Source organism: Oenanthe melanoleuca, chromosome 3 (assembly GCF_029582105.1).
Source record: "Oenanthe melanoleuca isolate GR-GAL-2019-014 chromosome 3, OMel1.0, whole genome shotgun sequence".
NCBI lineage: Eukaryota > Metazoa > Chordata > Aves > Passeriformes > Muscicapidae > Oenanthe > Oenanthe melanoleuca.
In genome coordinates, this window is record NC_079336.1 from 39,102,854 (window position 1) to 39,115,716 (window position 12,863).

Here is a 12,863-nt window from a genome sequence, read left to right on the forward strand (position 1 = left end):
AGCTAGAGGGCCACCTCTTCTCCTATGTGACAAACAGGTAGACAGGCAGTCATGGTAGGTAGCAGAAATCAGTGTAGCCTCAAGGTTGCTCTAGCAGATCCCAAGTATCCAGACAGTTCAGAACTGTCTCAAGCTGCAAGGGAGATAGAAAGAGTTGTAGAAAGATTCTGGCTTGCCCTTTGAAAGTGAATCCAATTGTCTCTGGAAACATATCTTGAGGGAAAATTGAAAGCATCCAGCTTGAAAAAGTACCTTAAACTCTCATCATGATATTCTCACGTCTGCTTGTCAGAATAAGTAAAAAATAATTCCAAAAATGTAATACAATTGAAAATGTACAGGTTTAACTATTTGCAGCAGGGCTTTGGTATAACTTTGAAATATGTCATACTAGCAATTCCCAGGAATATGTCTGGATGTGATAATTGGCTCCCATGTGAAATGTACCCTCTGATATACCGGGTGCAAATTCATCTCCTGATACACTGGGTACAATATCATGGAGCTTACAGTCAGTTGAAAGCTTGAAATATGCTGATATTTTCTGAGTTCTGTTTTCCAGGTGTCAGTTTCTGCTCTGCATTCTATATTAATACTTTTACTATAGAATACCTTAATTTATAGATTAAAAAGTAGTATAGATCAAAAAGGAAAAATACAGATAGCATTACAAAAATGACAAAACTGGTGACAGCTCATTACAATAATGAATAAATGAAAAATAGTGATGAGATGAACAGCAATAATGAACATTTAATTATTTGTGTGTAATTTAATGCATGTTTAAAAAATGACCCAATTTTTAAGTTTCCCTCTCATATGCACCTGGCTGTAGCTTTTGTTTTTATTTTCAAATACAGGTGTATGTCCTCTGGTCTCAGTTTTCATCTTTATGTTTTGTTTGCAGGCCAGAAGTGACAACGTTTTGCAATGCAGCTAAAGTAGCTTGCACATTTGGTATGCTGAAGGCATCTATCATCTTTTGTCTGTAGCTTTTCTGAAAAGTTCATCACCTCCATTCCCTCAACCAGTAGCTTTCTTGTTGCAGAACTAATCCTGTGAGAAAAAGATTGCAGGGTCCTCAGTATAACACACAAGCTGCAGAAAAGGAGGGAAAGGGAAGGGGGAAAGCAAGTAATGGAAGCTGTTGCCAGATGGCCATTTTCCTCATCAAAAGGAACATACAATTTTCAGGATCAAGAGAAGAAGCTAGAGCTGAGCAAGCTAGATCACAGACCAGGGCTTGGGGCAGAAGGGAGGAAAGCGAAGGGAGGCAGGGAGATAATTCCCATTAAAGACAAAAACAAGAGGACAGACTGTGGGAGAAAGGCAACAGCAGATTGTGGCAGAGAGAGGTGTCTGCAAGGAAGAGAAATTTGGTGATGGTGAGGCTGAGCTGTTTCCCTGTATGCACAGCCTTGCCCCTGGCCTCGGGACCACAGCCCAGAGTGCTGTATGTATGCCTCAGCCATGGAGCCATCAGGTTTGTGGTGGGGTGGAGGGTCCTTTTTACTCACACAGGCACACAGCAGGCTATTTGTGACCTTCTGACAGTCAGAGGAGCTGTATCAAATGAAATTGCTGATGCTGAAGGCTCTGATGGCCACCATATGTGGATAGAGGAAGTTCCTGATGGTATTGCACACTTTTATTGCAATGGCCATGACAGCAGATTTCCTCAGTGCAGAGCAATTTGCCAATGAGCATGGAAATCAAGAGTGAATACACACCAGTGGGCAATAGCTACTTTCAGGCACCAGAGAAGAGACAAAGGAGCAGGCATGGAAGTGGAAGGACATGAAGTACTCAGAGATGAGGAAGATACACAGATTTGTTTCAGTGTTTAACATCAAGAAGCTAGGATTACTGCTGTTCTATGGAGGACAAGGTGGTCTCATGACAGCCTGTGGATCTCAGCGACTTTTTCAGTGTTGGCTTCAAAGAGACAGAGGTAGGCCAAAAAAGGACATTTCTGAAACCCCTCACCTATGAAGACACAGAGAGAGAGAGAGAGAGAGAGAGAGAGAAAGAGGGAAAAAATAGAAAAGAGAGAAGAGAAGAGAAGAGAAGAGAAGAGAAGAGAAGAGAAGAGAAGAGAAGAGAAGAGAAGAGAAGAGAAGAGAAGAGAAGCAAGGAAAGAAAGAAAGAAAGAAAGAAAGAAAGAAAGAAAGAAAGAAAGAAAGAAAGAAAGAAAGAAAGAAAAAGAAAGAAAGAAAGAAAGGAAAGAAACTCAGCATGTTTTGCACGGCTCAAGGTTAAACAGCGTAGTTTGGTGAAAATATTTCCATTTCCTACCTACATGAGAACCAGGACCAAAACTCAGGCCAAGGAGAGGGGAACTGCCTAAATTAGCCCATAGGAAATGCCAGCATCATGAATTCAGTTTAAAGTTCTAACTCAATGCTGCAGGGTATTCCCCAGTCCCCAGGAGTGTCTCTAAGAACCAGGAGTCTATACCCATGCAGGAGCAAAGGGCTAGTGACAAAACTGCATCTCCATTTTATGCATTTAATTTACCTGAGACTCCAAACTGACTCTTCTGTGCATCACACCCCTGATGCTTATGTGTTTGCTCTGTCCTGTGAATGGGATATATTGAACAACCACTTTCTCTCTTATCTTATCAGTGTCTCCTCATAGTTTGATAAACTTCATTCAATATTCGGGGAGCATTTCGGATTCACAGGAACCGAAATAAATTACTTTACCCTGTCCCCTCCCAATGCTAAGAAATGCTTTCATTAATTAAAATAGATTCCTGAAAATGTATACTATATAGGACAATCCTTAGTTTAAAAATCTAGAAAAACAGACAAAAATTGCATATTGGTAGCTATATTTTAAACAAACAAAAAAATCTTCACATAATAAATACATCTTATGCACATTAACTTCAAATTTACTTCAGAAAGCTATTTACAATATAAATAATTATAAATGGGAACACTTTGCAAGATATTGTTGACATAACTAAATTATATTTTCTACATTACATTCCAAAGGAAAACTACAGATGTTATGCTACAATGTCACTAGACCCTTTACATTGCAAAGCATGGTATTTGAAACACTGGCAATCTGTGTCTTTTTGTCCATAAATGTAACCATTGGCTTAAAGCAAACATGAAATTCTTCATCATGTCTCAAGTGCTTTCTTTTTGTTAGATTAGTATATCTTATGAATTGAAATATTTACCTTGGGAAAAAGTTGCAGTCCCCTAAAAGTACTTTTTCTAATAGACTTTATTTCCTCAGAATGTAAAGGTGCAAACATTTTGAATTATGTGGAAAAGATAGTTTCTTGCACTTTGAAGCTTCCCACTGTATCAGTAGCTGAAAAGGAAAATAATAAATGCAGTCCAAATTGCAATAAATAAAAATATTTAAAATGACATTTGGAATCCTAGAACAATAGGAACGGTTGAGAAATTTGTGTGAGAGGGGAATTAAATAGAGAATGCAACCAGACAAAAAGCTTTTTTTCATCCTGTATTTGATCTTTGCTTCCAAACACAGCTTCATAGATGGAGTAATAAATTAACTCTTTTCAAAAAGGGATAAATTCCTAACAACTTAGATCCAGATTTATCTACAGAACTCTTGTACACATAAGCTAAATGCTGCAGCGAAGTTTAACCTCAGAGCATTTTTTTTTTTCATTAATAAATGTCCTAAGGAAATGTGAATTGGAATATCACACTAGTGTTCTCAGTGTTCTGAACAGAAGACTATTTCATTTTTCTGGTCTTCAAAATAACAGCTAAATCCTCAGCTATGCATCTAGAAGATTTTAAAAACACCAAACTGAAGGGTTACAGGAATCTGGGGGGTTTTTTATTTGCTTTCTTTTGTTGTTTTTGGGGTTGGTTTGGGGTTTTTTGGGCTGGAGTTTTTTTGCTTCTCAGTACACACAGCTGAAATGTTTAACCATCAATACTAACTGCAAATAAAATAGTTTCTCCTCCACATTGTGGAGCTATATGGAGTTAAGCCAGTATACCTACAGGAAAGCATGTTCATCCACCATTGTTCCTAATTACAAAGCCTGTATCGCCTTTAGGCTCTTAGGTGCTTTAAGTAAACTTGCAACTCAAGGACAGAGCAGGGCCCGAATCCATTTGCTGCCAGACATTAACTATAGCCACCTTAAAATAGACATAGCCAGTCCTAATCCTGGAGCTGTGGGCTATAATCCCCATTACATACAGGTTTGTGTGCAGAAGGTCTGAAACCAACATGCATGCCACAGCTTTGTTCCTTGACTGAAAGCTCATCTGACCTTTGGAACAGCCAGGCTGATTTTCTGGGCTGGCTGTGTCTTTTCCAGAAATACTATGCAACCTTCTATTTTTTCTGACTCACTCAGCATGCTCACATAAATGAACATATGGTGGTTAACATGCTTAGGGACTAATGAATAAATGCTGCATGTGTAGAGACAAAAACAAGATTCAGATAACAGTGGTTAAAAGAGCAGAATTTCACTATGTAACCCACAGCAGTATTGCAGACAGATCAACAAAAGCCATTTTTAAAGCTTAAGAAATACTTTTGGGGCTCTTCAGCTGGGAGAGACATACTCATTTTTTCAGAGCATAAGTAACCTCTTTTACAGAAACACAGCCATTAGGGTTTTTATCTTCCATAGTTCCATACTCATATATTGAGATTTAAGGAAAAAGAATTACAAAACAACCCTCAAACCTATTAACAGAAGTCAGCTTTTCTTCCGTTGCACATGTTAAGTAGTACCTTACTCCACAAATATTCCCATTTGAATAAATGGGACAAATTGCTGAGTAAGGTTCATCTTTTAATTTAAGAATTGCTTTGCTAATTTGTCCAAAATCACAAACTCTATGCCCATGGGGTTTGATTTTATATAAATACTAGTGGGTTTTTTATTTCTTTAAACAAAAAAGATATACTAAGATTGTAATGCACATAAAAACATAATGCACCATCCACTGACAACAATAAGAAATAGTTTGAAAGAGCTGTGGTCACTCTGTATTTGAAGTAGTTGCAAAATATTAATTTCTTATTAATAACAAACCAGTATTGCAATACTGCAATTTATATTGCTTCTGTTCCAAAACACAACATACATGCCCTATTTAAAATTATAACCTTTAGCTAATGTGATACATTTGAAACTTATTTGGTTCAAATGCCTTGTATTTTTCAATTTTGCAAGATATTTCTTCCCATCTGATTTGGAAAAGGGAGAAACATTAAAAAAATTATATCCTTGAAGGATACTAAATGAAAATTTGAATTACATAAATATGTAATGGAAAAAATAAGCTTTATACCATATTGAAAAGCACATGTAATATGAGCTGCAGTGATATTATATGCTATAATTAAGATTGCAGACTTGCTTTCATGTAGCATGTAGCATGCAGAGTCTATGTTTGCAAAACTCAATCCTTTCTGTCAATTAAGAAGAAATTCCTGGCTATCTAAAGAAGCAGGATAGCAAACAAACTGACAAAAGACATCAATCTCCAGCATACTGTATTGAAGTGCTAAGGAGTACCAGTTGCAATCCCATGAGGAGAGAGAGCATCAGCCTCTGCTTGTAGCACAATGTGGCTGCAAGTAGAGTCATCTCTACTGATTTATTCCATTCATTACAGTGCATTTTTTTTGCATTTGTAGTGGACTAGAACTACTGAGAATAGGATAAATAACTACAGTTTTGGGATCACTGTCAATGAGGATGGCAGACTTTTATTGCAGAGCACATTGGCTTTTTTTTCTAGGTGAAGCCATGTAGCATCTTATGCTGTGCTTGTTGGTCTTATAAGTCTTCTGTTGTTCAAAGGTGCCTGTCAGCATGCAAATGCAAGAGTGGCCACGTGTGGTTTCCTGACTACTTGTGGCCATTAGACCACAGCCAGGGAACTGCAGCTGGTCTGCAGAACTCTGTTGTCTTCTAACTAAAAGCTTAATAGCAAGAATGCTTCGTGATCCCAAGAAACTTGAGTGCTGAGAAAACCCCATTGATTCAAACATTTTAGGAGACTCTTTTGTGATACAAAATAATATTGACACTTAGGCATGGTTTTATATGTGCTTGTAGGGATAGTATGATACCATGCACCTCTATTCTAATTCGCTTTGCAAACTGTATTTTAATACTGTAAAATGAGACTCCAAGTACAAGTTTATTCATATTATTAATAGGAACAACTGAAATAAATATGTATCCAGAGCTAAATTTATCAAAAATACTTTCTTATTCCTATGCTTTAGGAATATATACAATTTTTTGGGCTGAAAGAAGTCCATTTTGGTCCATTTCTTCCTCTGAGCTAACAGTTGCCAATGTTTTTCTTCTCCTCAATTATTTGCCTTGGTTTTTTTCTTTTATCTTAAAACAAACAAACAAACAAAAAATCTCTGTCTGCTTCTCTTTATGACCTTCATTATCCATTTGGCAATGAGTCAAATAAAATTCTTGCCAAATCATTTTGTTCTCATTTTGCCTTGGCTATCATTCAATGCCCTGTCTCTCATTTCTGCCACTAGTTCAAATAGTTTTAGACCATTATTTATCTCTCCTCTGTGCAGAGTTTGGAGCACATCAGTGACATTACCCCTTACTCTTTTCCCTTACAAAGATGACAGACTCAGTTTATTTAAAGCTTTTATTAGATCTTTCAGTCTCTTTATCTTTTGCTGAGCTGTGCTCCACCTTTTCTGTTACGAGGTTGAGATAATAAAGACCAGACTGTGTTGTTCTCCCTTGTGTTCAACGTGCATTTCACCAGGAGCAATCACACTGTGGTCAACAAAGGTTGCTTATGGAGTAAGGTACTACTCAATTCAAGATTCACAATCTGCTTTGGAGTGATTAGGACTATACACAGTATTCCAGGTTCAGAGAGGTAATTTCCTCTGCTTTCAAGTACATCTCTACTTACGTGGTTTATAATGTTATTATTTAGCTTTTGCTTCTGATTAGTTTTATTTGGAAACAGTATTTTTAACCCACCCATAGCATGCTGGTTTATATTTAGTCCCATTGATGACTCAGTCCCATATGTTGAGCTTCTGAATGTTACAAATTAAGCTAGTCTTAGAGCTAATCTCATTTTAGTAACCACCTCAGGTCCCCTTTCCTCCACATTGGCATAAGAGGGCCTCCTGTTGCAGTCCACTTTGGGACCATATGAATGCCATACAAAAAAGGACAGGTCTAGTAATTGTGACTACAAATGCCCTATTTTACATTTTTAGCATATGTTTGCATTTATTCTTTTCCAGTCAATCAGTCTCTTTGTTCATGAGGTTATTAAAAATTTTTTAAAAGTTCCTCTGTCTCTTTTGATGTATTGTATAACTCTAGGACAGGCCCTGATAATACCAGCATTCTTAATACAATTTAATTCCTTGCAACACTGATTTCTGGTTACTTTTTAATGTATATATGGTTGATTTTGATACCTATAGTATTTTCTGACTTTTATTAAATTATCTGCTGCAATCAAGAAGATAATTCATATTTCTTTATCATGGTCATGCCTATTACTTCACTGTGTTTCAGAGTAGTTATGATACTCTATACTCTCCTAATTTACTCCAAAACTTTATCAGAAAATAGAAAAACTGCCGAACAGTTTTTTACCTATTCTTGGCTCATGTTTTTTAATGTTTATGCAACTGCATTTGTATTTTACAGCAATATTTCTATGATCTATTGACTCCCTTCTGTGTTTTAAATTAATTCTTAATTATTCAGCCACTTTTCCTTATTTTAAAATTATTACTAAATGGCATACATAGCTACAAGGTTAACTGTTTATCTCAGATCACTCCTAATTCCAGTCTATTCTCCTTGCTTCTCCAGGCAATTTTCATCCATTTCACTCCACAACCCACCGTGGGCAACCTTTCAAAAACATGAGAACCATCTCCCATCTCTATGACAAGACAAGCAAGCCCTTTGTGTTTCTCAAAACTACAGTGAGAAAGCCCCTCTCTTTTTAATACAGTAGAAGTAAATATTTGACCATACTAATCATAAGGACTCTTTTCCAATAAAGCATATGCAAATAGCTACGTTTGTGAGTACACAAGGACATAACAATTCGAGGAGTTCTCTCTTCTTTCTCCCTTTTTTGATTTTATATTGGTATGCTTTATGCCATACAGCAGCATAACACGCTTGGCCTTTGGGGAGTAAAAAATCACCAGAAGTGCACATTTTGTTGTGTATTTCAAAGGAGCACATCCCAATTTCCTGTGTAAAAAGAGTGCATAGCAGTTCTGTTGCCTGGTACCTATGCAGTTCAGAAGATCTGCCCTTGGCAGTGTTTCCAAACAACACCTCTTACACAGTGTGAATAAACTGCTCTGTTAGCCTGCCACAAGCACTCCCTGCCTGGACCTCTTCTATCCTTGTCAGCATGCATGGCACCAGCTTTGAGTTTAGCTCCATTTACTCCAACCCTGCATGCCAGTGCATTTTTATTTTTTTTATAAGTAATGTGTTTTAACTTACTTATCCCCCCAAACCTTAGGTTCTTCTTTCTAGTGCACTGTGGTATGGGAAATGCTGGTAAGGACAAGGGCATGAAAACATAGAACATCTTCCAATTAGATCTCAAAGGTTATTTTTTAAAGCACAAAAGTTTTTAGAAAAAAAAGTGTCAGCTTCCATTGGTTATTATAACAGATGTTCCCTTGTGTCCTTGTGCTGGATCTTGCTGCATCCTTAAGTGAGAAGTCACATCAAAGTGCGATCCATTACAGCCTAGTGAGTAGCTTCTAATTGTTTCAGTGTCATATAGATGCTCCAGGGCATATCCAGTCAGTGTGTAAGCATGCTTGTCAAAGTACTGCCTGTGGGAGCTGTAATAATTTGGAGAGGCTGCTGGGTGGTCTCCTTGGGTTTGATGAGGGGACATGTCTGAGTGCAGGTAGTCTTTAGCAAGTACCAAACTAGATTTTGATATTCTATCAGAACTGGGGCTACTTATCCTAGAGAGTGTTGTGGGGCTGTTGTCATAGTCATTTTCGTGTGGGCTCATGATCTTTCCATCCCGCTGCTGGATGTGTTCACAAGGAGGAGTGTTGGCAACTGTTGGGACGCGGCAGGCGTCCGCTGCCAGCTGCTGCTGGGGGTAGTTGGCAAAACAGATAGCGTGCTTCTTCCCTGTGCCATTAAGGGAGACCAGTGGGTCAGGAGTGGTTTTCCGCAGCTGTAGCCTGTTTTCTTCTTCTTTAATCATTTGCTGGGTGGCTCTTATTAGAGTTTCAATTTTGCTGGGCTCGTGCGGGCTGTTCTGATACTGCTCAGCGCGGTATCGGTCGCCTGACTCGCTGGCAGAGCCAGGATCAGGTGAGCTAACAACACTGTCCTCATCCCAGTGTGCTCTTCCTAGGAAAGAGAGAAAGGAGAAAAGCACTGAGGTTTAAGGAGGCAAGTGATCTTGAAGAACCTGTAACCTGAACCTCATTTCACACGCACAAAATGAAGTCAGAGGTGAGTCGTAAGAGTCATCAAAAAAAGACCCCTTGCTCTTCAGTGACAAACTCTGGTTTTCAGTGTCTCCACTTGAAACAAGTAACACAGCTGAAAATATACAGAGATCTACCTCAGCACAGGTATCTGGTGTCACCTGATACACTGTTGGGTAGCCAAGCACCTGCATAACCCAGCAGATACGACACCACCTCTAAAGCAACTCTGTCTTTAGGAGCAGCTATAGGCCAGGCATAGTATCCTAGAGCATGTCAAGGTGCCCTCAATGAGAGTGTTCAGGCCCCTGGCCTCTTACTGCCTCTTTGTATCAACAAGATCTGAGTGAATTTGGGCCATGGTAAAAATAAAAATCTCAGGGAATTACAAATGTTCAACATTCTAGCCTTTCCAAGACAGAAAACAGAGACGGCATTGAGAAATAGCTTGTGGTTATGTACTTCATGCAGGTTACACAACAATAAATAACCACAAGTTATGAAGGAACTCTTCTTCAAAAGCTCAAGAACTCAAAGCTGTTAGACAGCAACACTAAAAATGTGATGTCATATCCCCATGCATAAATATTTGCTTTTGAAATGGGAAAATATTATGACATTCTTACCTCTCTTCAAAAAATTAGGCCCATATATATATATCAGAGAAGGTGTTTAGCTTGCAAGTAGCTGAAAGGACAGAATCATACCTGTCAGTCCTCACCAGGAAGAAAGTGAGTGGCCCCAAAACCTGAATGGTCAACATTATGATAAAGGGCTTGATTTGCTGAGATACATTCCTGCAGGAGGGCATGTGTGGGACTCGCACATGTTACTTATTGATGCCTCTGCCTTGGCACACACAAAGTCCTCTTTGGGGATGAAGCACATTGGGTTGGCTGACAGTACTCCTCAAAGCAAACCCATTTTCAGAGTAGCACGTGAAGTTTCCCCTGTTATGTGTTGGGTCAGGGCATACTGATCTGTTTACAGATCACCACTGTTTTGCAGAGTTCACTAGAAAAATCAGTGATGGGCTTTTACAGCAAAAATATCCTGCCACTGCTGGGGAAGTACTGCACTGTATCATGGTCATGAATTTATCCTTCACATCCTCTTAAGAATTGCACCCAAAATGCTGGGGCTACTCAGGTTTTTCCCCCAAAGCTACACACAGACTGAAGACCTACTGAAAAATGTAACATTTGATATAAAAAAACAAAAACAAACTTGCAGCACCTGAAATTACAGCAAAGCCGAACAGCAAACTAAAACCAAATTATATTATTCATTTACATTAATTATTCTTGATAGAGGTATGGAATTAATATCTAACCCTTTTCTGTTTATACCTTGGTATGATATTTCTGAGCAAGAATTATCAAAAAATTTTACCAGCAAATTATCGTACTTTGCTGGATTCTCTCTTTTTGGAAAGAAAAAGCTAGAAAAACACAAATAGGGCAGAAGTACGGAACAGACACAAGGAAGGATGCATCTTCTCACAAGAAAATTGGAGAACACTCTTCATCAGCAAAATTTTCTACTCCTTTCCTTCTTTTCTCTGACTGTATTTCCTAGAGTTTGCTATTAAATAATTTTTTTCTAATCTCAACATAATTTTTGTCAGATTGGAGCAAAACAGAACAGTTTTTTTTGTTTGCAAAGCCTTGTTCTGCAGGTCAATGGAATAGTACTAATGTAATCTGCTTTTATGAGTTCTTCAGAGGCAACATTTGTTTTGATAGACTATTTAGTCGGAAAAACTTTTTTTTATGTTGCATCCATTCTTAAAACCTTGAATTCTGGCTTTAGGGCCAGTCTGTCTTCCAAGACTCAGCCTATAATTTTAAAACCGAGGACCTTTGGACTTTTCCAAACCCAATATCAGGCTTTCACTGTGGTTTTTTATTAGCCCCAACCTCTGAAAATGTGCTAATGCGCTTAGTTTGGAAATGGTCAGAAACAAAATAAAATTTCAGGCTTGGTGCTGAAAGGATGGAGAGATTCAAATTGGCTAAATATTATTGTTGAGTAAAAATGTTTAAAACCAAAAACAACTGTTAATTTCAATAGCTAAATTTAATAAACATCAAATAATAAAGGATCTAGTAATAACCCATAGGGAAAAAAGTCACTTGGAGAACAATTTCTCCAACATCTTTCAAGATTTTTTTTTTCATATCTAGCTTGGATTTAGCTCTAATTTTTTGCTAAGTATATTCCATCTGAAGTGTCTTGACCCTAAGTTAAATAAAAACCGCTTTTCTATCAAGTGTATTATTTTGTTTATACTTTAAGATCATGCTTAAAATCTCCCCAGTCATATGTTTCCACCTTGATTTCACAGGCTGATGAAAATACAGCTAAATTATATTTTGCCTCATATAAGGCAGACTATAAAACTCCACTCAACTTGAATTTTAAGTATTCCTCATCTCCACGGATGTGATCTCTGGGACAAGAACGTACATCAAAAGCATCTCGTTTTCCATCTTTCACACAAACAGCTGTATGTTTCCGTATGTCCTACTGCTTCGGCTGAGACGGTGTCGCTCCTGCAAATCCTTGTTATGTCTTACCATGAATCCTGTGCACTGACGTGATGTGGGGCATGCTGTTCTCATACGCTTCTCTGCTCTCGGGGGACGACTTAGTCAGAGGCAGCGCCGAACGAGAGCCCCACCAGCTCTCCCTTCCCGGCTGCGGCGTGCCGAGGAAATAGCGGCCAGCTTCGCATCTGCCTCCCTCGCAGGCCTGCGTGTGGAAATGCCTGTCATCAGCCAGCCTGGCGTGGTCCAGCGCCAAGCCGTAGCAGAGCGCGCTGCGGTCTGGGTACTGTCTGTAGGCGCAGGAGACGTCGTGGTGCTGGGAGCTCGGCCTGTCCGCAGGCTCCAGCAGCTGCGGAGAAGCCGTGTCGGTCAGCGGGCTCCCGCCCCACTGGCTCTCGTGGTCAGACTCGGATCTCTCGGTGTGGAATCCGGAATACTGCAAAACAGGAGAAGCAGCGCGGGAATTACCACACCTGGGTGAAATCTGCAAGTAACTGCGCTGGGAAGGCAGAGTGTGTATGTGATAGCGTGTTTTTGTGAGCGTGCCCGCATGTCTGCACCTTCTGACTGGGCTCCTGGGCCTTTCCTGTACAACACTCTGTAATGAGCTCACAGATGACAGGACAGACCTCATGAAAATCTAAAACATCCCGTGTCGCCCCTTAACAGCCATCTCCTTTATGATGTGTAATATTAGCCTCAGCAACATCAATGTTGCAATTCAATATATTTTTAGCGTGTCCAGGTTTTTCTTGTTGCTTTGAAAGCTGTGCTTATGCTCAGCCGAGGCGCTCCAATGCACTTCAGCAAAGCACTTCCAAAAGGGACTGAAATAACACGGCT

The 12,863-nt window shown here is 39.1% G+C and overlaps 1 protein-coding gene across 1 annotated transcript in view; it reads right to left on the reverse strand.

The window, feature by feature from the left end:
• Positions 1–8,571: 8,571 nt before the first annotated feature.
• Positions 8,572–12,863, reverse strand: part of SIM1 (SIM bHLH transcription factor 1) — a 45,022-nt gene continuing 40,730 nt past the window's right edge. The window contains exons 10-11 of the mRNA XM_056487601.1: positions 12,051–12,456; positions 8,572–9,391 (exon numbers count right to left, since the gene is read on the reverse strand). Of these exons, the coding sequence (XP_056343576.1) occupies positions 8,661–9,391; positions 12,051–12,456 (1,137 nt within the window). The 3' untranslated portion in view covers positions 8,572–8,660. The remainder of the gene's footprint in view (positions 9,392–12,050; positions 12,457–12,863) is intronic.